A 26,976-nucleotide genomic window follows, 5' to 3' on the forward strand; every position below is an offset into this window, starting at 1 on the left:
TGTGCTGCAATATCACACATGTATAAAAAGTACAACAACATAAGTTCTTTGTCTTTGAACACTGTACAATCAATATTCTATTACTACAATGCTGGTTTTGTTGCATTGTAGCTAAATTAGTGTGTCAGGTACAGAGATGCTTAAACCAGACATTCACATAATGAGGATGATGCAAGAATTCTAATCATTTTGTCACCTAATACACATTTATCTTTTCCCCCCAGAGGTTTCAGAAATACTTCTCAATTTAAAAGTCATTAAGATATTTATAAATATCTAAGGAAGTGTGTTAATTTGTATTATTGTAGATAAAATTGTATGATAAAACTGACATTTTAGTAATAATGATTATATTCATACAGGGCCCTATTGTTAGCATCCAGTGGGTGTTAATTCTCAACTTGGTATAAATATAAATCCTTAAAAGTATGGAAATGCAAGCTACTTAAAAAATATAAATGGAATATGGAAATGTTACTGAAATACTAATAATATTACATAGTGAGCCCTAAAGTGTGTCTAAAGTACAAGCTATCTGTATCCCTTTAACTGGGAACTCGCTAGGAGAAAGAGAAAATATAGTGGTATATACATATGTTATGACAATATGTAACATACCACCCGAAAAATGCATAGAAGCTAACAGAAATACTTTGAGCTTAGCTTAAGCAATGCTATATCATCTTAATGTTTTTATTAATATAAAATCCAAATTACTTAGGGCAAATACCATGTTGCATTGAAATATTTATTGCATTCATTTTTATTTACTAACAGGAATTAACAAGTTTAAGTGTATACATTTCTTATAGTTTTTCCAGCATTTTCAAGCAGGTGTTGCAATTTTGCCTACATTTTTTACAAGATTTAAAACATTTATATATATATTTTTCCTGATTTTAGAATAACTTTAGGAATTAAGGCTTTTTCTGTGTGTGTGCATATGTGTTTCTCAAGGACAGGACTGAGGCAAAATGACAATAACAAATATATATGTAGTTGAACAATTGCAAAGTAAGGACCACATTTTTCTTTTTATTATCAAGCATGATGGCTTAGTGAGGCTGAATAGTGACAAATTGGTTTTAAAAGTACCCCAAAAGATGAGAGGAATTTTATCTGAATTGGATAAGGGATATTTCTTGATTAGGACAAATATTTGAAATTTCTCCATAAATGATAGACTATACACACACATACACACATTTGTCTCGGTGAACCTGCAGGTTGTTCTTTGAGAATAATTTTGGCAGGTTATGTGGACAATGGCTTGCTTTTCTCTTTACCACCTGGTTTCTTAACCCCATATCCTATTATGATCTCTCCCTCCTGATTTCTATACCTGCGTATCATTTGTTTATACATGGAGGTGTCTACACAGCCTCCCAGTTGTGTGAAAACAACCTGGCATATTGCAGCACTGAGGTGAGTGCAGATGTGACTGAGGGAGTGGGTGGACCAGAGCAGGGACACACAACTGGGATGAAGACAGAAGTGATAGAAGTAATAACTGGACAACTGAGGGCCGGAAATGACTGTAGTACCAAGGCTCGGGAAGAGGTAGCAAAAAAAGTTATGAGTTATGAAAAGCTTAACTGCAAAAATGCGAAGAAATTAACATTTTAGGCACATTTGATTTTTGTGACTGAGTAAAATTCAAACCTGCTACAAAAGCAAATCACATAAAATGGAAGTTTTGTGTCTGCCAAGCTTACTCATCTTAGGGTCATCTATCATCCTAAGCAAAATATTAAGTGCACTATTCACTTAATGTCGAGAATTCATGTGAATCTTGAATAGTCTGCATATAATATTAAGTTTCAATGGCCATATTCATTTACTTTCAGTTAATAAATTGATTTGTCTGCTTCATGATGGGTCTTTGTTTTACATTTGAAAATCTCTAGCATGGACACCTTTTCTTTTGGCAGCTTTCCAAAATATGTTCTCTTATTCTTAGCTCCAAAGCACCCAGGAAATCATCAATGATGTCTCTAACAATCCTCTCAGAACTAAGTAAAGGACATATATCATGGTTAATATTATAAAACTCTTTTATTATGATTGACAGACAGATGATATAACCTTTAGGGGCTAAATTGTTTCTCAGATTAAAATTAAAGCAACTGATGGTTTCTTTTAAGAATAAAATAAAGATGAGTTTTACAAACATAAATAATGAATACATGAGAAAGTGAAAACGCCCTGTAATCAGGGGAGGGGTTATGTATAGAGGGACGATCAGAGAGATAGGGCACATGAAATTACTTGACAACATAAGACAGTGATTTTGCATTTTGACAGATTGTTTCACTGTGGCGGCATTAACATGACTGCATCAAAAATAAATGTCAGAATCTCAGCATCGGGAGATTGCTGTGGGAATGCAAAAGGGCTGAACCTGCCCCATCTGAAATGTGGGTCTGTTGTTCAATGGTGATCTCCTTTAATAAAACTGTATCAGATGAATAAACAAACCTGCTAATCAGATTATATATATTTGAGAATATGCAGTTCTGCTTTGTGGCAAAGGCATCAAAATACATAGCACAATGTATCAGCACCTTTTCACAATTTTTTTTTTTTTTGCCAGAGTGATGTCAACACAATCTTTCAAATTAACATTTTTATCTGTCAACCATTGTGGGTGAACATGGTTACCATGTCAGCATGAGTAGAGAGAGAGGGAAGAGTGAAAGAAGGGGAAAGGATAGAAGCATTTGCAGTTTGTAAGTAACTCGAGTTCAAGAAGCATTAAATCCTGGCCATTTGTGACAGCCTTATGACAACTAACATGTAATCCTACTCTGAAAAATTATTCCAACTTTCATTAACCGAGGAAGAAAGGAATAAAACCAATTAGCAAAACAGACTCCTCCACTCTAAGTGGCCTAGGCTTTATTATTTGAAACATTTAGAGCCAGACTCGTCAAAGTGCAAAACAATTCTCAGTATGAAGCAAACCTGTGCCAGTAGGGGGTGAGTAAGAAGATCAAATGGTTGGGCTTCCTCTCCTTCCTGATCTGGCTCTTGGGATCCCTGAAGCTGTTCTGCTGTAAAATTAAATTAGTACTTTTGGGTAGGAAAAAGGTTGGGTTAGAGTTTTTCTTTATGATAAATTACTTTAGGGGATTTGCTCTGTGAGAAAGCTTAATTATTTTTTCCATAAAAAATTCTCTCTAGCATTCTGGCTCCAGGGAGACATCTTTAAAAAGGAGGGAGACTTTGTGGAAGATCATATAGAAGGTCCCTCAAATATATGTAATGAATATGGAATAGCTGAGCAAAGAACACCCTTTTCCCTCGCAGCTAAAAAGTAAAGATTTTCTTTTTACTTAAACGAAAAACTAATGATATGCCATGGTTAAAATCCTTTATTGTGCTAACTCATCACCATACCCTGTCTTTCATAGGCATATATACACAATTCAGCAGTGTCTGCATGTTTTCTCATTCTTTAAAAACCACAGGTGACAATAGTGAGGCAACGTGGTGTTGAGGAAAGGACTGGGCGCAGGTCTAGATTTTGGCATTTATTGGCTGGTGAATTAACGCGAGGGAGCAAACCTCTTGAGTCTCAGTTCTGCACGTCTAAAAATGGAGATAACGATGTTTACTTCAGAGGTCTCTTTTGTGAGGAATAAATGAGATAACGTTATGTAAGAGAGGTTGATAAACTATAAATGCAAGTTAATTATTATTGCAGGGCAGGAAATCGAAATAATGATGTAAACTTAGTTCTTTTTAGGTGGGCAGAGTTAGAAACAGTTTGCAAAATAAATCCTTGAATGGCATAGATTCCAGGGATGAAAAAACCATCTAAGAGTGCTTAAACACAATTCCAAATATTGTAAACGCCCCTCCCCGCAATGATAAATATCTACTTTGCTTTTAGGATAAAAGCTAAAAGCCATCTTTTTCATTAAAACTAAACTTTAGGTACAGATGAAATTTCAAGATTCAGGCCCAGTTTTAAAAATTCTTTTAAAAATATATGTTTAGTCCTCTTCTTCCTCCTCTCAATCCACCAAATATTGTCAGCAGATCCTGTGCCAGATGCTATGTTTAGAAAAGAGTATAGGAGAAAGTACATTGAATTGGCAGCAAAATTACTTCAGTCTGAGTTTCAAATCCTTTGTTCTCCCTGTACCCTCCCTTTCCTGCCCACTTTTCCCACTCTCCCTGTCTCTTTATTGAACCAATTCTTCGCCTTCCAGGACCACCTCAAGCTCTTTCTGCTCCCGCGAAGTAATCAATGGTGACTCCAGCCCTTAGCAGTCTCTGCTTATTACACTTCTAAAACCTCTCATTTTGCACTTATCAGGTGCTCCTTGAGTGATTAGTAACAATTTATTGTGTGCTTGAGTTTGCTCCATCCATCCACCCATGCATCCACAAATACATATTTAAGCACAATTATGTGCCAGATATCAAACTAGATGATAGATGTGCAATGCAGTCATGGTATATACCCATGTGGATCTTAGATTCTAACTTATAGTCTCCTAAATTAGAATATTGCTCTGTGAAAATAGGGGCTGTGTCTCATTACTGAATCATAGAATTTGGAATCAAGATAAACAAGAAATGTCATCTTCTTCATCTATGTGTACCCAATTTCTATTTCAAGCCTTATTCTGCCAGGGTAGCAGAAACTAAATGTCAGTGAATTAAGAGATTTCTCCTTCTCCCACTTCCTCCATTCTGTGGGGTTGTGTCAAAGTTCCAAAGAGTTTAACTAGAGCCAGAACTAGGGAGTAGGGTGGGAAAGGGGTGTATTTCAGGTCCCTGCTGTCATCTGGCTACATGGGCATCTGCTAAAATAGCCTTTTCCCAATCAGCTGCTTGGTCAGTTGACCTCATGCTGGGCTGGAAACATCTTTGTTCTTGGCCACATGACCCCAGAAAATCAGGTACCTTTCTTTGCTGCTTCTGCATCACTTCTGGATACAAAATGCTCATTCTGTGTCTCTTCTACTACCAAGAGAGATTTGAAACTCACAGGCTGCCTATGACCCTATCTGCCTAGACTCACCAGGCAGCCATTTTTTTTTTCTCTGCATCCTCCCTGGGATTCTATCTGGAACTTGGTGAACAGATCCCACTTTCTCTCTTTCTTTTTGTCTCTCTATCTCTTTCTCTCTCATCAATGTTATTGAAGTATTATTGATAAGCAATAAACTATATATAGTGTATTTTTCAACTTTTATTTTAGATTCAGGGGGTACATAGGAAGTTTTTTTACACGGGTGAATTGCGTGTCACTGAGGTTTGGGCTACGAATGATTCCATCACCCAGATAGTGAGCATAGTATCCAAGAGGTATTTTTTCAACATTCTCCCCCTTCTCCCACCTCCTCGAGTAGTCCCAGTGTCTATTGTTCCCATCTTTATGTCCATGTATACGCAATGTTTAGCTAGCAGCCACTTATAAGTGAGAACATGCAGTGTTTGGTTTTCTGTTCCTGCATTAATTTGCTTAGGGTAATGGCCTCCAGCTGCATCGATGTTGCTGAAAAGGACATGATTTTCTCCTATCTTATGGCTGCATAGTATTCCATGATATATATGTACCACACTTTCTTTATCCAGTCTACCATTGATGGACATCTGTGTTGATTCCATGTCTTTGCTTTTGTGAATAATGCTGTGATGAGCATACGAGTGCAAGTGTGTTTTGGTAGAACAATTTATTTTTCTTTTGTTATATACATAATATTGAGATTATTGGGTTGAATGGCGGTTCTTCTTTAAGTTCTTTTAGACATCTCTAAACTGCTTCCCACAGTGGCTGAACTAATTTACATTCCTGAAAACAGTGTATAAATGTTACCTTTTCTCTGCGACCTCACCAACATCTGTTATTTTCTGACTTTTCAGTAATAGTCACTCATATTCATGTGAGATGGTATCTCATTGTGTTTGATTTGCATTTCTCTAGTGATTCGTGATGTTGAGCATTTAAATAATATATTTATTAGCCACATGTATGTCTTCTTTTGAGAAATGTCTAATAAACTACATATATTTAAAGGTAAAATTTGATATTTTCTGATGTATGTCTATACCCATGCAACCATCACTACAATAAAGAGAATGAACATATCCATCACCCACAAAGGTTTTCTTGTGCTCTTTTGTACTCCCTCAATATGTCCTCTTTTTCTTCTCTTCCTCTGGATCTCAGAAATCTCCTTTATTTGAACTAGCCTGAAAAGCCTGTATGGGGCCCTCTCTTTGGGAAACACCATTTTTATCTCTCCTTGGTTTTCCTCTGACTATATATCCTTGCTCAAGAGTAGGAAAACTTGAGGGGGGCATAAAAAGAGGAAGCCTTGGTTTTATTCATTATGTTTTTTCTCAACTCTGTGATGTATACTGTAAAAGCCTAGGTTATAGAAACACAGAAGTCAGAAAAATACTATTTATTTTTTTCCTTCTACTCTTAGATCATTTCTCTGAGGCAATCATACACCATGTTTCAGCTGCTTGCTTGACTGATTGAAGGGTGGATGATATGGTTTGGCTTTGTGTCCCAACCCAAATCTCATATTGAATTGTCATTCCCAGATGTTGAGGGAGGGACCTGATGGGAAGTGATTGAATCATGGGGGCAGTTTCCTCCATGCTATTCTCGTAATAGTGAGAGAGTTCTCATGAGAGCTGATGGTTTTAAAGTGTGACATATCCACGCTCTCTCTTGCCTTCCACCATGCCTTGCTTCCCCTTCACCTTCTGCCAAAATTGTAAGTTTCCTGAGGTCTCCACAGCCATGCCAAACTGTGAGTCAATTAAACCCCTTTCCTTTATAAATTAACCAGTCTTGGGTAGTATCTTTATAGCAGTGTGAAAACAGACTAATACAGTGGGTGAGTTCGGGAGGATAAAGGGAGACGTGAAATATTGAGGAGAGGAGACATCAGTGAATGTTTCAAAAAATGTTCTTGCAATATATAGCCATGAAAGATATTTTATTCTATCACACTTAAGAAACTGTACACACTAGATAAACAATAAATGACTGTTCAGTGACTGATCCCAATGACCTAGACATCCATAGGAGCTCAGCTGTGTAGGTAATATTGTGCCCAATAGACAGTGCCACTATTGAGGTGAGAAGAATAAAGCTGGGGAAAGAGGAAAATAGCTTTGAAAAATGTATAATTTATGTGTTTGAATTTAAGAAACTCAGCTGTCTCATCATTCTTTAAGGAGGATGATCAAATACAGTAAAATGATTGGGTTGGATAGGAAGAACTCTCAGGTACTCTTTTCTAAAATCAAACGATCCTATTATGCTAAGCATAACTGGCAAGTTCGATTATATGATCCCTCAAATTGCTAATTTCATTTGTTTTGTTGTTATACTGAATGGATAAAGCACGTGTACATTTTAATATTGGTTGCAAGGAAATATGTTCAATCTTTCTAGAAAGTAATTTATAGTAAATATTTATTGTAGTAGTGGAGAGCTTACCACTTGAGAGGACTGGACAGAATCCTCTCTTTAGCAACAGCAGCAGTAATATTTATCAAGGGCTTTCTATCTGCCAGGCTCTGTCTTAGTTTACATGTATTAACTTATTTTTGCCTTGCAATAATCCTGGGAATTAGGCATTATTTCTTCTATTCTAGAGATGAGGAAGCTGAAGCATAAAAAGATTAGCCCAGATTACACAACTAGTCTATGATCAGACTAGAATTCAAACCAGGTAGATTCAAGCTTTTAACCACTATGTCAAATGCACATTATTATATCATTTAATACTCCTAGGACTCTGCCACATGAATTATTATTCCCTGATTTGCAGATGAAGAAATAGAGCCTCAGAGAGGATAAGTAATATACCTAAGAGCATAAATCGCATAATTTTGGTGGATTCGGGATTCCATATAGGGTATATCCGACTTTAAAAATTCATGCACTTAATCATGGGGCTATAACATCAAGAATGGTAAAATGTTAAAGCACTTTGACCTAGCAATTTAACTTTTCTATACTGCGGGAGTAATCAGAAATTTTTAAATTTGAACATACAAAATATTACATACAAATTAAAATGTTTAAAGTATTCTAACTGATCATGGTTAAATAAACTATGTACATTCATATAATATTTTGGAATTATTGAAATGATATTTATAGAACGTTTTTAATAATATGAAGTGTTCAGATTATAATGATAAATTGGAAGAAATCCAGGATATAAAATTAAATGGTTATTTTGTTGCAAATGTTTTCAAAATTGAGCAGAGAAAAAAGAATGGAAGAAAATACATCGAAATGTTAATGAATAATAAAAATATTCGAATGGTTGGGTTATGGACAATTTTACTTTTATTCAGAATTTTCCATATCATAAAATTTTGTCTTAATAATATGAAGATCAGTGTTGAGTTTTCCATTTTATATTTGCTTTGATATAAATTTCTCACAAAAATGCAGTTGTTGAGAACAAATTTTTAAAAATATTTACCGTTAATACTCTCCTAAGTATACCAAAAAAGCAAGTTATTTAAATTTGTCAGTACAGTATGTTTAGTAGTTAAGTATAATTCTTCCTGTGAGGATATCCTTGTGGAAGCAAATTAAATTTGGTATGTAACCTCTGCACTTTGATAACATTTGATCTACAGCTGACCAAATAGAAAGTGCAATCTCTCGTTGAGAGACAAAAGCTGAATTCTACCCTGTATCAATTATACATATAAATTTACCTCACCAAGTCCTGCAGATGATGGGTCTTGCTTTAAACCTTAGTGATTGATGAAAGCAGACAAAACTTTCAGATTTCCTGTGTGAGTTAGAAGCATTGCCACCCCTTGTCCTGGATCCCCAGCCTGAGTTACAGAACACAGTTATAGGGAAACATCCCAAATTCCCAAACCGGCTGAATTGACTGAATTTCTGCTTACATTTTACTTTCATTTAGTGATTTTGGGTAGGTCACTTGCTTTTGAGAGTTTAGCACAAACACAAGATTTGTTTGAAGAATACTACTATGGAAAAAAATGTATTAGCAGAATTGGGCACTTTGAGGTTGGAATTGGGAAGAAAGTCTTTAGCACAAAGGCCAAGACATAGAATAATTACTTTCTGTCCTGAATGGGCCTGGAGAGAAATATTGCTAGAGGAATGATCTGTAAGAAAGCAGATGAAGGAGGGAGAGGGAGGCCAGAGGAAGGCCCAGTGGCACCTCTGCTATCTGTATAATTATGACATTAAATTTCAGTCAGTCTACAGCACATTTCCTAAAATTAAAACAAAGTTTTTGATGACTGTTTTCCGAAATGAATCATACGGCATCTGGGGAAGTGCCTCTAGGGGTTTTAAACAAATCCTCTATTAGTCATGAGCAATAGGCTGAGTTATAAAACCACATCTGGAGAATTACATTTCAAAAGACTCATCCTTTTACCTTTTATGTTACCAGGTGCTGAGCCAGGTGTTCTACATAAATTATCTCATTTGTTTTTTCTGACAACATAATAAGGTAAGTATTATAAATCCCATTTTATAGATGAGGGAATGAAAGCTCAAACGGTTCAACAGTTGCTCAGTGTCACTCAACTCACACTGGGATTTGACAGGTGATCTGCTCAACTCCAACGTCCTCCAATGTCCTTGCCATCCTCCTGTAGCCCTTGCAGGAAGGCAGGCATGGTATTTAAAGGTGCACAGAATACGAAAGGCACGTGGCCATGAGCTCACAGAAGGTAGTGATTATATGGCCAGGAAATAGAGGACATGAAGTAAATATATGCAGTAGGATCTATTTTTAGTACTATTACATAACAAATAGGTGAAAATATTTGATAGACGTGTATGGGGACGAAGCTATCTGGAAATAATAACACAGAAGAATTTAGTAGGTTGGAAAGAAGTCCAGATTCTACCAGGTAAATAGGCAGATCTAGGAAAATTACAGACGTGGCTTAAGGACCTTATTACAAGCATAATACCTTCTGATGGATGTAGTTTCAAGCGCATGCAGGTTTAAAATAATTTACATTTGATTACTTATGGATGGAAGTGAGTTTTGGGGAGGCAAAATGTATTTTGTTTCCTCTTGGGAGCCTTGTGCACTGTATCAAACAGCCTAAATTAAAGTAATTTTACTGGCCTGTGTGTGTTGATAAAATTACTATTTAAAGCAAACAGGCACCTTCAGTTTTTCAGAAGAGGAGAAAATTAGAGATAGAAAATCGGTAAGCTGTGACACCTGCACAGAATCCTTGTTTGAAATTCAGAAAGGGAATGAGCTACGTACAAACTTGGTTTTTAAATTTTTTTAAAAAAGAGATGCGAGATGTTACTGCTGTAGTCTAAATGAACAGAACAGGAAATGTAATGAATTAACTAAATAATTTCCGTATAGTCTAGTTTCCAAGAATAAGAGACATTTAATTGGGATGTGCATAGCAAGGTGATTCAGACAGATGGGTATAGGAATGTAGGACAATGTAGACCAAAGATGACTCCTGTTTGGAGCTCCAAACTAGCTTGGCAGAGTCAGACAGGAACATTAGGGGGCTCTGAGTTAGCACCAGGTATAAATGGGAAAGTCAGTTACTTGCTACTCTTGAGAAAAGAATACTGAGGTCCTTGGGCTGTTGATGAGAAAGGCTGAGGCTGAGTATGTAGAGTTCAGATGCAGCCTACACTATTAACCTACCTTCTGGAGAATGGAATCTGGAAAGTACTTTGCGATTAGCAGCTTGTGCCAGGTGGTCCAGGCCAACAGAGGTGTATCAGTCAGAAACCACTCCAGCTGGTTAAGAGAAAGGATTAATTACAGTAATTATAATCACTAAATTGATTATAGAATCAGTGATAAAATAGTGGAAACAGAAAATTAAGCTTTCAGAGACCACTTTGAATTCATATCATGGAACTAGGTTATCAAAAGAGCTATTGCCTTTCCTGTGATCAGTAAAGTTGTCATGATCAGGGAACAGCCATGATCTGGAAGACCAAGGGAAGCCATGGAGGTACAGCCTCATTTTCAGTTCCACATTTCAGTTATTGTACAAGTGTTGGGGGAACTTAATCATATCTGGAGTCCTAGCCCAAGTTATGTACTCTGACTGCAGAAAAGTGCACCAAAAGGAGGTTGCATGGGTCATGTGCCTGTTCACCACACCCAGCACAAGAAGCATTGTGTGTTTGGAGGGACATGCCTGCTGTGGGCCAGATAACTACCGGAGATGATGTTCCTTGTCTGTCACTCTTTCTGTTTTATTTTTTCTTGAAGGAAAATTCTCCATGCAAAACATAGACAAAAAACAAAAATAACTAAATTTTATGTTTTACAGTGTATGTAGCTAAATGATTAATTACATTTTCCTCATTTTTCTGGAAGAAAATATTTTGATATTGTGTTACTTTTAGGGAGAGTTATAGAAAGTGTAGGGCCAAGTGTATATTTTTCCTTTATAGGAATTAGTCTTCTACCCCAAATGCTATACTCCTCTTGAATAATGCTCTAGATGCTGTTGTCCAAAGAGAATGTGTTCTGACCCAGGTCATGGAAACAGAGCCACTCACGAGCTGTTATTTCACTATTTTTATTATTATTTTTTAAGACAGAGTCTCACTCTGTCACCCAGGCCGGAGTGCAGTGGCGCGATCTCGGCTTACTGCAACCTCCGTTCCCGGGTTCAAGTGATTCTGCTGCCTCAGCCTCCTATGTAGCTGGGATTACAGGCGTGTACCACCATGCCCGGCTAATTTTTGCATTTTTAGTAGAGACAGGGTTCCTCCATCTTGGCCAGGCTGGTCTGGAAGTCCTGAGCTCAGATGATCCACCCGCCTTGGTCTCCCAAAGTGCTGGGATTACAGGCGTGAGCCACTGCGCCCAGCCAGCTGTGATGTTTTAGTAAAGGGAGGGGTGTTTCTGATGTAACCAGTCAGTTTCTCATTTTATATAGTTTCTACTTCTTTTCTTCCTGGAAAATTCTTAGGTACTAAGGTTGCAGGTGTTACCTGAAATATGTTTAAATGTGCAGAAAAACATGTATATTCTTTGTTTTGTTTTCTGAACCCTTGCCCATGGAGAGAAATCTTAAGTACTCCCTCATATATTTTGAGGTTAATATCTACGTTTTAAAAAATCATAATTATATATTGTTGCAAAAGATGTACTTTTGGTTATAATTACTGATATTTTAAAAGAAAACGGTTACATCACTCAAATATATCCAATAGAATCAAAAGTAGAAAAAAGGTATAAATTTAGAACAATTCTATGGAATTATCAAATGGTTTCAGATAATACTAAAAATCTCGGGTTTATCATATTTCTGTGCTCTTCTGCCCACGCCCTTGCTGAGATGTTGCTGGGTGGGTTATGTGTGTGTAGGAGGGAGAGGATTCACTCAACCTCCTGGCAGAGGGGAGGAGTCACTTCCCAGAGGACCAGTTGGTGACAGGAGAAGAGAGAGCCCGACCCACTGCAGATATCTAACCTACTTTCCTCTGAATAGTACCAACAGTGCCAGAGACAGGGAAGTCGGGATATGGCTGGCTGTTTCACATTCTTTGCGTGTTCAAAAGAGGAAGACTTCTTTTTTTCCTCCTGTCTACCACAGAGCTCTATGCTTCATAGCTTAACTATCATAATCTTCTCTCTTCTGGTAGTCTTCAACTTCTTTTATTTGAATAACCTCAAAATGATTTTCAAAATCTGTAAACCTCATCATACATTTTCAAGTTATTGTCTAAAATTTATCACTTTAACTTTAATAGTTACGAAGAATGTAATTTATGGAGCATGGTAAGTATTGATATTTTTAAAGAAACCGTTAAAACGCTTTTTAAAATGTGTCCAATAGAATCTAAATATGATTGTAATTTGACCTGCTATTATCCAATTATAAAATATGAGCAAGTTCTTCCTTAACAATAATTTTACATTGTTTCTTTTTCTTCTAAAATTTTTATTTTCATTTAGTTTCTCTCCTAAGATTCTACCATACTCTTTAGGATAAAAATGCCTAATGTTTAGGGTAAAACATCCTATTGTTATAATATTATTAATATATGTTATTATGGGCATATACTTCTATGATAACATATTTTATTTCTAATCAAATATGTAAATTGAAATTTATTTTATTTCCTGTAGCTTTAAGTCTCATTTCACTGTCTGTCTGGTTTTGGTATTGGTGTAATACTGCCCTCATAGAATGAGTTGGGAAGTGATTCCTCCTATGCTATTTTTTGGAAGTAGACCATTAGCTTTTAATAAAATTATTGAAATGACTGGATTTAAGTCTACCATTTTATTATTTGTTCTCTATCCCCTGAATTTTCTGTTTCTCAGCTATTTTCCCCCACTCCACTTCTTTCTACCGTCTTTTGCATTATTTGAACATTGAATTTTTGGCTATACATCTTTGTATTATTTCTCAGTGATTGCTTTAGGTATTACAACATAAATACCTAACTTTTCATAGTCTAATATGGCTAATATTATACCACTTTATGTTAAATGTAGAAAACTTGCAACCATATAGCTCTTTAACCTGTTTGTCCTTCATGGTAAAATATCATATAACATCTCCATACATTGAAAATCCAGAGTAGAATGTTATAATTTTTGCTTTCAGCAGAACTTAAAAGAAAAAAATAGTCTTTTAATTTATACATATATTTATCATTTCTGTTGTTCTTTATTTCTAAAGAGTCCAATAATCTTGTGGTATTATTCCCCTTCAATTTGAAGAATCTTGTTCTATCATTTCTCGTAGATAATATCTGCTGTGGATAGATTTTGTTAGATTTTTTTTTTCATTTGAGAATGTCATCCTTTCTCCATTTTTGATGGACATTTTTGCAGAATATGGAATTCTGGGTTGACTTTTATTCAGCAGTTTAAAGATGTTTTCCCACTGCATTCTGGCCCCCAATTGTTTCTGATGGGAAACCCAGGGTAATTAAAATCATTGTTCCACTGTGTGTCATAGTTTTTTTCTCTAGCTACTTTCAAGATTTTTTCTTTATGTTTGGTTTCAAAATTTAGATTATAATGAATCCAGGAATGATTTTTATTTTTGAGGTTATCTTGTTTGGCAGTAGTTTAGAACTGTGAAGGGTCTGAGATTTTTACCTTACCTGCAAGCTAACAATTTCATGGATGCTGGTAGAAGATACAATACTCCTGGGTAAGAGACAAAGGACTTTATTATTCATGGCACTGCAGGCAGCATGAGCTTCATATACTCATTGGTTTACCTGCCTCCAAAGTCCCATAGTGTGATATGGAGTAGCCCAGGAAAGTGCTGTATGCGTAATAGAGTTGAATTATAGCTGAGGAAAGCCTGAAATTTGAGAGGGTACTGATAACAGACATACCCAACTTTTGCCTGAAAAAAGACATTATCTTTTATTATAATGGTCATGAAACAAATCTACCCTGTGCCTCAGAGGGACATACTGTCTCTATTACTCAAGGTTATTTGCTATACAGACATGCTTGAAAATATAATCTGAAATGAAAGCTGATATAAAATGTGCATAAATGCCATAGAGAATTGTTTTCCAATAAGGACATGCTGGACTTCTTGAATCTGTTAACATATATCTTTTTCCAATACTTACTAAATTTTTGGCCATGAGTGTTTTCAAATAATCTACCTGAATCTTTTTCTCCTCTCCTTTTGGGATTCCAATGTCCTGTATGGAGACCTTTTGATAATGTCTCATGGGTCTCTAAGGCCTGCTGATTAAAATATATAGTTTTATCTCTTTTCTTCAGATTAGATAATGATGGCAGCTGCAGCTCCAGATGGCCTGCTGCTGCTATCATGCCAGCTGTGGCAGGGAAGCACCACCAGGGTTGAGGAATCCATGGAGCTGGAAGGGAAAAGCAACATCCATGCCTCTTCTGAGTTGGGGTGGGAGCTCCCCAGGTGCCACAGCAGCTACCCAAATTGTGGCTGCAGACCTAGGCCTCCCACTACATGGAGCAGGAAGAAGCTCCACCCACCAGAGCACAACTGCAGCCTCCCAAATTGCTCTTGGGGGCCAGGGAAGGCACCCCTGACCTTGCAGGCTTGGAAGTGCCTGCTCCCACTGCCTGGCTTCTCCCTGCTGTCATCCCTGGCTCTGATCTTGGAGCAAAGTTGGGGCCAAGCCAGGGCACCATGAATGGCAGAAGGAGGAGATAGATTCCTGAGCAGAAGGGGGCAGGTCCCTGTTGAGGACCCACCTTCAGGCCAGGGCGGGCCTGAAGGCTGGGAGCTGGGCTACCAGTCCTACAGACCAGAGTGGGAATTTGTAGTGCCTTTTCTGGGCTGCCCATGGCTGTCAATGGACGAATCAGTGTGTACTTCCTCCCCACTGATGTCCATAAAAGCCTAAGGCTCAGCCAGAGCTGAATGGACAACAGGAGGACCAGTGGCAGAGAGGAGCTACTCTCTCTGCTGATAGCAGGAAATGTTGGGATGACCAACTACAGAGAGGAACTACCCACACTAGGGCCTCCTCTCTGCTGAGGTCTTCAGAGACTTGCAGAGATGTCTGGACTACCAACTGCAGAGAGGAGCAACTCACTACAGGGCCTCCTCTCTGCTAGGAGCTAGGAAGACAATGGGATCACCTGCCTGCAGAGAGGAGCAACCCATTCCAGGGCCTCCTCTTAGCTAGGAGCTGGGAAGACAATAGGATGACCTGCCTGCAGAGAGGAGCAACCCACTCCAGGGCCTCCTCTCTGCTAGGAGTTGAACACTTGTCAGGACACCTGGCTGTGGAAAGGAGCTACCTGCTGTGGACCTCCTGTGAGCTATTCTGTTGCTCAATGAAACTCTTCTTCAATTTGCTCACCCCCCACTTGTCGGCATACTTCATTCTTCATGGTTACAGGACAAGAACTCAGGACCTGCTGAATGGTGGAGCTAAAAGAGCTATAACACAAACAGAGCTGACACATGCCCCTTGCTTGCCACATTGTAGGTGAAGAGAAGGCGAGAAGAGCTGTGGCCCCTCATGGATACCAGACCTAGGAGCTTTCCAAGCCAGGGCTGTGACTCCCTCTTTGGGATCCTGTGGTACCTGGCATGTACAAGCTTCCAGGCACCACTGCATTCCCCGGTGCCAGCTGGGAAGCTGCTTGCAGTGCACCTGGTCCAGCCACAGCCTCGCAGAGAGCTGGTGTCCATGCTGGCACCTGGGGCACCTGCCCAGCTGCAGCAGCCAGTGTGTCTGTGCAGTGGCTGGACCCTGCGCTTGCTCACACACCCCTCGCTGCTGCACACCTGACTCACCCTTGGCAGGTGTGGAAGCCAGACCAGTAGTGTGAGCTGAGCACAATCTGCCAGGCTGAATGGGTGGAATGCGCCCAGTGGGCCCTAGCAAAGCTTGTGCTAAGGTGCCACTGGCCAGAGGTTTCAGGCCAGAAAAGTGACACCCCAAAGATCCTTTAACAATAACTTCTATTGATTCATCTTCGAATGCACTGATTTTTTTCCTCTCTTGTTTCCAAACTTCTGTTGAGCCCATCTGGTAATTTTTTAAATTTCAGATATTGTTTTTTCAGTTCCAAAATATCCATTCGGTTATTTTTTGTAGTATGCACTCCTCTAAGAACTCTTACCTTTCGTTCTTTTTAAATGTGTTATTCTTTAACTCACAGAGCATAACTATCACAGCTGCTTTAAAGCCTTTGCCTAATAGTTCCAACATCGAGTCATCTTGGGAATGGCATCTGTTTATTGTATCTTCCCTTGAGAACTGGTCAGACTTTCCTGGTTCTTGCCATGTTGAGTAATCTTGGCTTTTATCCTGGATGATGTGAATGTTATAATGTACAGTCTCTGGATCTGGTTATAATCCTCTGGGGAATGTTGATGTATAATCCTCTGGAGAAGGCAAACAACTTGCGTTGGTTAAGATCAAGTGTTCTGTCCGATCTTTTATGGCTGTGGTTTATATCTCAGTTAAGTTCTCAAAGCATTTTCAATGCTAGTTTGAGCGTGTGCCTGACATGAAAAACTCAGATGCTAGTCTGAGATATGGGCAGTGGTTTAAATCTCAGTTTATTTCTCGAAGCCTTACTGTGCTGGTTTGGGTCTGCCCCACACATGCACAGATGAGGAGTAAGCCTGAGCCTTATATAGATTTACAGATTTAGTAGATCTCCTTTTCTAGGTCTCAATATCCTGGGATTCCCTTACACTCTCCAGCATGCAGGACCTACTTCCAGGCAGAAATATGGGGTTCCCCTAGAAGTTTTGTGGCTGCTGCCACTGCCAAACCACTCTATGACTGGAGTTCACCCTGGATACAAAGTTGTGAGAATGAACAACAACAAAAGAAAATAATGCCCAGTTTTCTTTTCTCTCTGGCATCTGCCTGATTTGTTTACTTTTCAGAACCTTCAGTAGTTTTTTTCAGCGTTCTCAGTTAATTGACAACAAATTTCTAGTTCTAGTTCACTGGAGGAATGAACTTTGGTGTTTATATCTGGTGCTGGTTCTGAAACAACTCCCACCCCTTAACTATTTTAATGTGCATAATAATTTTCTCTGTAAGCTTCATCCTGAGAAGAGTTTTTGGTCAGTTATAGAAAAAATGGTGATTATATCTTTTCTTTTCTTTTCTTTTCTGATTTCTTGTCGTATCTTATATTATCCCATCTTTCCCTAAAACACGCAATACCCTTATGTTTTATGCTTTCTAGTGCCTGTGATTAAAAATCTTACCTAGGCACGTTCTCATCTCTTTCTTAGTATTTTCTCCACTCTGTTAAGAATCCCATTTTCTCAGTAATCTACTTGAACTTAGTTATCAGGTGAAGCACATTTGATAGCCTAATTCTCTTGAAGGTGCTGTTGTCTGATAATGGTTATCGCTGCAGTCAGTGTTCCACTGAAATACTTTAAGGTATTTTTGGAAAATGACTTTGTATCAAATCTAAAGCCTCATCTCTGATACTAGAATTTTAAATTTCAGTATCAGATAATTATAGACATACTTTCATACAGAGTAAATCAGTAGTAAAATTTTACCCATATATAAGGGCAATCATGGTTGATTATTTATATGTGACAATTCTTATATTTATATTTTATAATAAAAACATGTATGATAATTTTAAAAAACCATGTTAGTAATAAAAGTGAATATATGTTTTAGTAATGGTTTAAACTTTTAACTAATAATTTTTTGGTAATTTAGTTATATTTAGTAATTTTTAAAATTCAGCAATAAAATATAGAAAATCTCTCAGGAACAGCTGGGATTATTGTTTTGTTATTACTATCATGACACCCTTTAAGACATCATTAAGTACTTTTACTAAATAAAAGGAAAATGGTAAATATAATGAACTGTGAAAAACAGATAAAAGGCTTAATTATGTTTTAAAAATTCTAAAAACATCAGATTTTTCTACCTTCTCCTCAAGTCACCCAAACCTACCTGAGTGAAATTTCTAGGATGTAAATCTAATGTTACAAGTTCTCTTTTTCATATTGCCTGGAAGTAACGTATGAAAACATTGGCCAATAGCATAGCATTTAGGCAAAATAATTGATAGTCCTTAGAATTTAGGTCAGACATCATCATCTGCTTTGTAGCTTTTTCCCTGCCTTTGCTCAGAAGAATGAAGCAATTCACTGTGTATATATCAAGAAAATATTTATCATATTGTGTGCTAACAGCTTGTTTCATTGGCAGTCTCTTTCACTGGATTATGACTTCTTTGAAGTAAAAAACTCTGTCTTCCTCAATTTTGCTTCTTTAGAGTAACAGTAAATCCTCATTTAATGTCTGTCCAAAAGGAGCATGAAAAGTAGAGAAGGAAGGATGAAAAGAAGGAAAGATCATGGATAGCACCAGGGTTATTATGGTCCAAAGGAGCCAGGCATGGAACAGCCAAATATAATTCAAGTGAGTGGTAAAAAGTACAGTTTGGAAATCTAGAGCCCAGGGTCCTATGACATGGCAAGAGGAAGCCAGTTTGTTTGTGTTTGCTCTGGGTTAGGAGGTAAAGCATTCATCCAATCAACAAGAGAGGCAAGGCAAGCAAAGAGAGAATCCACCATGACATGCCATGACCAACTGGGTTGAGGTCCAGGTGGTTAGAGTTCAAGGCGAGCCAGATACTTACCACAGGAAACCATAAATGTGAAGAAACTCTGCTTTCAGGGGCATATTCTGACACAGTGGTTGAGGAGAAGGTGTGATGGCTGTTGGCATCCCTTCTTTGGTACCTTCTTTAAAAGCAGCTTTGGAGATTTTATTTCATCCCTAGACTTGGGTTATTTGAAAGAGTCTCTCAGGAGTCTGCTTAAAACAGCAAAGTATGTATTAAATGTCTAATGTGAGCAGACAGCTATGCAAGATGCTAGGAGCTGTGCTAACCAAAAGCTCAACAGACAAAGCATGTGCTTTAGGGAAAAATAATATGAGGGGTGTGTGTGTGTGTGTGTGTGTGTGTGTGTGTGTGTGAATTCAACTAGGCTGAAATAATGTGTTTCAAGCTTGGCCTGGTAGAAATTCATGTTGTGAAAAAGTCTTAAATAATATTGGGAGAGAAAATGCAACAAAGACTTGAAAATCAATGAAGGTTTAGAGGTTAGCGAAGGTGAAGCATTTTTCCCTTGTGCTTTACACTGTTTTCTTTTATCCATCAAGACATTGGGCTAGATTCTACCATATGATAAATAGAAATTTACTAACCCCATTTGGGAAACTAGTCATTCAATCAATTCAGTTAAATAAATATTTTCAAATACCTTCATGTGTCCAGTGTTGTGGCAAATGTGGAGAAAAGAGAATTATTGGCATCATCTTGCTTTTGAAAATTTATTGGCAGAGGACAAATGAAGCAGTATGAAATAACAAGAAGAAGGCTTATCACAAAGATCTTGAATGAATTTAATGAAAAGCCATGAAGAGCACCAATATACAAAGCTACTTCTTGCTTTCTCAGATTATCTGTTGCAGGGTTAGTCAAGGACTTGGATGACCATTGCGATGACTTTTGAATTGAGTTCCCTGCTTGATTTTGCTTCTGTTCTCCAGATTCCTTTCTTTCTCTTGAGTTCCTGGACAGTGCTGGGTAATATGATATCATTGTCATGGCTTCTGTGCTGGTAATCTGGCTATGTCTCTCCCAGTGCTGGGCCTGTGAGACAGTCCTAGGGATGGCTGGGCTTCCTACCTTCTAACTGGCAGTAGGAAAGTAACAGAGCAGTCTGTAAGCACTGGGTGGATGCCTTTGAAACAGCTGGAATGGGCACCATTAAGAAGCAAATGTTTTTTCAGCTTATATTAGGCGGTTATAATTGACTCTGTTTCTTTGGAGGTTGAGAAAACACATCTTTTTCTGCTCTAACGTCAGCTCTTATGGCCAACCCCAGATGATCTTATCTTGGGTGATCCCAGCTGTTGGTGTTTTAATTTCTCAGTAAATGTTATTGAAGAACTTAGAATACACTTTTCAGGAATGGTGTACTAGACCTTTGATTGCAAGAAACAAAGCTAGCTGAGTGAAAGGATATTTACTTAATATATAAACACGGAAATAAGCTGGGTCTTGTGAGAATGAAGTTGGAAACTGGAAAGCTTTAGGAATGGAGATAGATAATCCCTCTGCTTCTCTCTGCATTTCTGGCTTTTGCTTCTCTCAGCACATCTGCTTTAATCCCTTGTTTCGCTGTGCACTTTGGCTTTTTCTAACTTAAACATTAGTTCATACAATGGTCAGGCGGGTCACCCCAGCTCCACCTCTATGTGACCTGTCAGTGGAAGTTCCTGCTATCTGACTCTAGCTTTGTAAGTCTTAGTTCAAAATGTCAGAGAAGGAGCTTTCCTGGAGACATGTGCCCACATACTGCTCAATCACTGTGGCCATAGGAGCAGGGTCATATGGTAAATATGTGGCCACCAAGCTCATCCCTACAGCCGATGTTGTGCTATAACAAATAATATGATACCAGCTGTGCAAGAATCCCCAGACCTACCTACAGAAGTGCATAGGAGTGAGATCCAGCCTTGGAGCAATCCTTCTTGCCCAAGTCAAGTCACCTTGCTAGCTCTTCCTGAAACAGGATGACTCACTGCCTTTCTAGATCCAGAGTTTGAGAGTTCTCTCTTTGTTCAAGGGGTTCAGGGGTCTAACTGCCAAATTTCCAAATTACCTTTTTTTATTTTCTTAAAGAATATTTATGGATATGGGTCCTCATGTATAAGGAGTTCTGGTGGCCTGCCACCTGGATATCCCAAGGTTCTCTGGATGTGCTCAGCCTGCATTGGATATCAGCGTAACCCTGGTCACATACAGTTTAATAAATTGCATGTTGTTAAAAAAGGGGAAGAGATTAATATGGCTAAGTTGATATGGGAAAATATTTTCAGTGGCAGAAAATTCCCTTCTTTGATTGTTTCTTCCCCCATAGGCTTGAAAGAAAGTCAACTGTTTGGAGCAGACCAAAATCTGTCTTGAAAATTAGGGAGTAAATTTTATTTAATTCATTCAATGAACATTTGCCGTTCCATGCATCAGACACTGTGTGAAGTCCTATGCCAATAGAGATGATGTTCCTTGATTTGTAATGGGCCTCTCTGTATGCAGGATGGGCTACACAATTTGAGGGGCCCAGAATTAAATGAAAATGCAAGGTTCCTCCTTCGAAAATTATGAAGACTCTTCAAGTTGGTGATAGAGCATTAGATTAAGGGCAGGGCCTTTCTGAGTGTGAGACTCTGTGCGTTGTGCAACTTGCATGCGCACAAAACCATCCCTGGCTGTATGAGCATGGGCATACTTTAACTATGTTCCTCATCATGCCATGAAGAAAATAGGGGATACTTTATTTCCTTCCTATGGAGTAGATATATGAGGTAGCCCCAATTATTTCTCTCCTTCTTCAGACTGTTTGCACCATAGGCAAACAACAACAACAACAACAATAACTTCACAGTTTGTAATTATTTTAAACAGTAAAACTCATTGCTTTTAATTATGATCTATCATAATTTAGTTACAATATGGAATAATCAGTAGTCATTAGTTAATTATAAATATGTATTCCCTATAGCAGTTTTCATGTTAAATCTCCCTTTTTCTTGTTATTGTGTAAAACTTTCAGGTGGTATGTTTATAAGCTCCTCTGTAATAGATTTTACATACAGTTAATTTTGGTTTAGTTTGTATCCTGGATTATAATAGTCTACAAAATAGCAACTCAATACATTTTAGCTGAGAAAGACAATTGACCGGTTGTGTTTCAAAGGGATACAGTGATTTATAATGCCTGAATTTGCGAATTTCAAGTCTTTATTATGCGAAACCAGAGGGAAGTGGTTTATTCTGAGGGGAAAATGGCAGATTTCTACAAGCTGTATAATGTACCTTAAAATAATTTAAGTAATAAGTTTCATCTCAGGATTTTCATTAACTCAAGCAGCATGTATTATAAAACACATCAGGTTGATGTATTATAAAAATTCTGAATTTTTTTAAGAAAGAAGGGCTTATGTAAAATATTTAGATGAAAAAGTTTCTAAAGCGAGAATAAAGTGTCTTGGGAATTATTCATAAAAATTACAATAAAATTATCCTTTGTAGCATCAATATTTGGCCTGAAATTTAATACATAATCATATTGTGAAGGTCATTTTCTTTTTCAAGGCTGGACTTCTGAACTGATCTATCTTCCCTTATGTATTCTTTATCCTTCTGTGATGCTCCTGTGGACCTGGGCTCTGCTCTCTGCAGGACTGTCTCACTCTCCCATTTGCAGATGCCATCGTTTCAGGGGCAAGGAAAGGCTCCATGTTAGATGCAGGCAGAAACTGAAGCTCTGGGTATTCCAGCCTGCCATCCACAGGCTTGTTTCACCCTGCTTGGTTCCCTAAGTGGTGGGAACTTGAGAAACAATACACTGAGAGTCCCTTTCCTACCATTGAGAATGATCTGTAAATAGTCTGTTAATTTGAGCTCATTGTCTGGTACATGAGAAAGATTCAGCTCTGGCTAAGCAGAGGTCTGCATCTTCCCTTATTCTTGCAATCCCATTGGAAGTATGGCCAATCTGCTGTATAGATCTGCTTGATGGGCTCCTGCCTTCTGGTTCCTACTCTAGTTTTTTCCTGGGACTGGATCCTAGGCCATGGGGTTGCCTGGTACTCAACTTGATTTCCAAGTTCCTGTCAGGTTCTTCTCTCTGCTTCAAGCATTTATTAGAGAGACTTGAATATCTATCAAGTCTAATCTGACTCTGCCTGCCAGTTGACTGGACAACTCTTCCATTGACTGGACATTCTTCTGTGCTCATTCCCCTGCCCCTTGGAATTAGATGTTGGTAATGTTGCAGCCTGACCAGACACATGCAAGCATTTGCGATGCTCCAGTGAGATTGCTGATCTCTTCCCATAGTGGCCTCACCTTATTGGCAGATTTCTCTCAGCTCCTACTCTATGCTGGTCTTAAAGGCTCCAGATTGTTACCAGGGCTTGGGCAACTATAACAGCAACCAGGAAATTGATTGAGATTAATCATTAGTTGCAGTGGCTTATCAAAGTGCCTTGGATGTGATCTGAGTTGAGTGGTTGTAACTGAATTGATCTCCTCTATTGACAAAATATAAAAAATATTCCATCTATTTGCAGAACAATTCTTGTGAGGTAACAAAGAAAAGAAAGTACCATTATATGAGCACTTAGCCTACCTTCACCCCTCCTGTGGGGTAAAAATCAAAGTGTGCCTGCTTTTCTTTTAGCCACAGAGGCTGATGATCCACTATCCTCTCTGGTTTAGTGGCTCCAAGAGACTAAGAAGTTCTAGAGTTGACATGGGCTTCTGTTCTTTTCTTTGGTGGCTCCCTGACTAAGAATTGGCTCCAGAGCTTGCTCCAGAACACTCAGGGGGAACTGAATTTCAACTCTCATTAGGCAATCCCCTGACTACTAAGGACCTACTACTCTCCTTTATCTCTCTCTTCTCCATTCTGAGCCTGCTCAGAAACAGAGATTTTTCCCTGGACAAAGTTGCCTGGTAGTAAATGTAACAAAGAAGGGTCCTTTCAGCATCTACCATCTCCCATCCGGGCCCTGGTTTTTTGTTCCCTATACCCTCCAGGTTCCTTGTTTCATGTCAAGACCCATTTTCAGGTTCCATTTGGGAAAAAGTAGTACACTTTCATTGTAAAGTGTAAATAAATAATAGCTAGCTATTGTCTTATTTTTATTAGATATGTACATATGTATAAATGTGTATATCAAATATGATATTATCTATATGTATTGTACTTATGAACAAAAAAGACATGAGTTATTTTTAATGCTAGGTGCATAAGTAAAACAATCATTTGAATGAAGTTAACAAATCAAAACCCAAATAGTGAGGATGAGGAAATTTGAAGTTGGGTGAGAAAATTTGACTGAAAACATAGGTTAAGAATACTAATGTAATTGAGAATTAATGTTCTCTCTGAGCTTTCTGATATCTGAGGGCAAAATGACAGTATGATTGGGTTCATAGATCTTATTTTGTCCTTGATCAAAGGAAACACATACGTTTAAAGGAGAGATAAAATGATAAAATATCTATAATCTCTACACTATGAGAAAAATTTAAACTCACAAATCCTCTTATGTAAGGGTTATGAATATATATTACACATTACTGAATGTTTATGAAATATATACATGGACTATACATAGTGTATATGTATGAATATACATATTTATAGAGGGTATATATATGACTATAATTTTTAAAATTTTATTAGGGAATAATTATTGAGCCCAAAAGGATTGTGAAAGGATATTTAGGTGGTGTGCATTGTTCCTTATGTCCTCAGATCACACCACCAACACTACCCTTGGAGCCATGATTTTCTCTGCAGGAAGCAGAATGCTTCTCACCAAGTAGGAAGCACATTCCCATGATGCCCTTCTCCAGTACAGTGTCTAGGGGTTTCAGGACATGTCTAGTCCCGAAGCTGTATAAATAATTCAGTAACTTCTCAGGTTATGAGATTACCCTCTGGTGAAGTCACCTGGGCTTCAGGATTGGTTTGGCACAGATCGTTGTTAGTAGTTATTTGTCACTGGTCTTTTAGTGTATTACCTTTTTAGTATAGATTTTATACTTCAGGTCAATTCTGGCAGCCAGATTGGCTGCTGTAATGAAGATGTGTGGATATATTTTCTATTCAGGGTTAGTGACATAACTGAATAGGCTTTCTTTGGGTTAAGAGTGACAAGTTAATCTTAGCAACTTTAAAATTATTTTCTGCTTGCTATATTAGAACATATAAATACCTAAATGGGAATTTTTTTTGTTTATTCTTATTTTTCTTCCAATACTTAAGTAAAATGCCACTAGTAGGACTGATTTTCCGTTAGAAAACATTTTAATCTGTGCACGCATATATTCTTTCTAGAAAAAGAAAAACATCCATTCATGAGAGTTCAGGGATACGTGAAAATGAAGCAAATGAGGAAAGACCCATTCACATTCCTCCAAAAGGTAATAGAATATTAATACTGAAAGGAGTGTCAGCTAATACATAGAGATAAAAATCAGTAGTATTCTGCCTACAGTTCTTTCATTTTAAAATAATCTTTATGAAGAATTTGATAAAGATAATCAGCATAAAGTAATGAATCAAAGTACTTAGACTTCTAGAAGTATTTGGCTTGGGGTAAATATGACTTAGCAATGGGTATTTCCTTGGTCCTGGAGAATGCCACTGTGCTCACAAATGGGAACACACAGCTCTGAAAAGCTAATCACACCTGCGATGTTGGTGGCTGTTTCTCTTAGAAATTCTTTCTGAATCTATGTCATGTCCTCTTTCCAGATCTGCGGCTCACTGGAATCATGTTACTGGCTCCTGGTAGTCCCTGACTTTACCTGTTTGTTCCAGGAACTTGCTTTATGGCCATTTGTTCTGATGATCAGTTTGGACAACCAACCTTTATTCCTCCACCTCAGACAATATTCAACATCCTGTAATCATCATAGCGGTAAGTAAGTACTTATTTCTTCCCTCATAGACTGCTTTATTTTAAAACCATTTTTCAGATGGGGTCTTTCTTGGACAAGCAGAGGATGCTTGGAAGCATTCCTCGCATACATTGTGTTGGGTCATTCTTATCTTCATAACATATCTCAAATGTAGGCAAAATCTATAGGTGTCTAAACCTACCAGTGCATCTTTTCATGTTTGATGCTCCCTTAAGAGGAGAATTAAATGGAGAACAGGAATATCTATCACATAATTAGGGACAAACTCTAAAGAGCAAATATTTCAGAGAGATACTAAATATGGGGTTGAATTCATTCTAAGTGTAAGTGACTGATACCTAATCTTTTCCCTAGTCATATGGGTGGTGATGAGTGGAGGCAGAAACAGACAGGTAACAAGGGAAATGAATGTGTTCAGAGGAAATCTGGGATAATGTGGAGAAAAACATTTGGGATGGGTTGGGGAAGAGGCAAACCTGGAGACTGGGAAACTTCATAAATTTTACCGACCTCAAAATGGCCCCTGAAATCAGCTCTGCATGAAACTTAAAATAAGTTTTGGATTGCCATTCTGGTTACATGCCTCCCCTGGCCAAAATATTAATAATTGGAAGTTGATGAGACATGAAAATTTAGGTGGAAATCCCTAAAGACAAAAGTGTGTAAATGCTAATCATCACTCTACAATGCGAAACAGGTACCCACTGATTCTTAATTCACGTCTCCCTCTCAGTGCCAACTTGCTTTTCTCCTGGTTTTTCTCATGTCATTAAATGGCACTTCTTTTATTCCAAGACTCAGGCTGAAAACTTTGTAGTCATCGTGATTCCTCTCTTTCCTTCAGATTATGGGGTCAGCATAAAATGCAAATTTGTTTCCATAGCTGATGGGCCCTTCAGGGTCTGGTTCCTGGTTAATCCCTGACTTTGTCTCCTTCCATCCTCCCCTTGCTCACCACACTCCAATGCCATGGACTTTCTGCTGTTCTTGG

The 26,976-nt window shown here is 38.0% G+C and overlaps 1 protein-coding gene across 1 annotated transcript in view; it reads left to right on the forward strand.

Annotated features, from left to right (window-relative positions):
- Nucleotides 1-26,976, forward strand: part of LOC109027227 (uncharacterized) — a 494,433-nt gene that overhangs the window by 175,145 nt on the left and 292,312 nt on the right. The window contains exons 2-3 of the mRNA XM_019028973.4: nucleotides 25,399-25,484; nucleotides 25,819-25,984. Coding sequence (XP_018884518.2) covers nucleotides 25,419-25,484; nucleotides 25,819-25,984 — 232 coding nt within the window. The 5' untranslated portion in view covers nucleotides 25,399-25,418. The remainder of the gene's footprint in view (nucleotides 1-25,398; nucleotides 25,485-25,818; nucleotides 25,985-26,976) is intronic.

This window comes from Gorilla gorilla, chromosome 5 (genome assembly GCF_029281585.2).
Source record: "Gorilla gorilla gorilla isolate KB3781 chromosome 5, NHGRI_mGorGor1-v2.1_pri, whole genome shotgun sequence".
Lineage (NCBI taxonomy): Eukaryota > Metazoa > Chordata > Mammalia > Primates > Hominidae > Gorilla > Gorilla gorilla.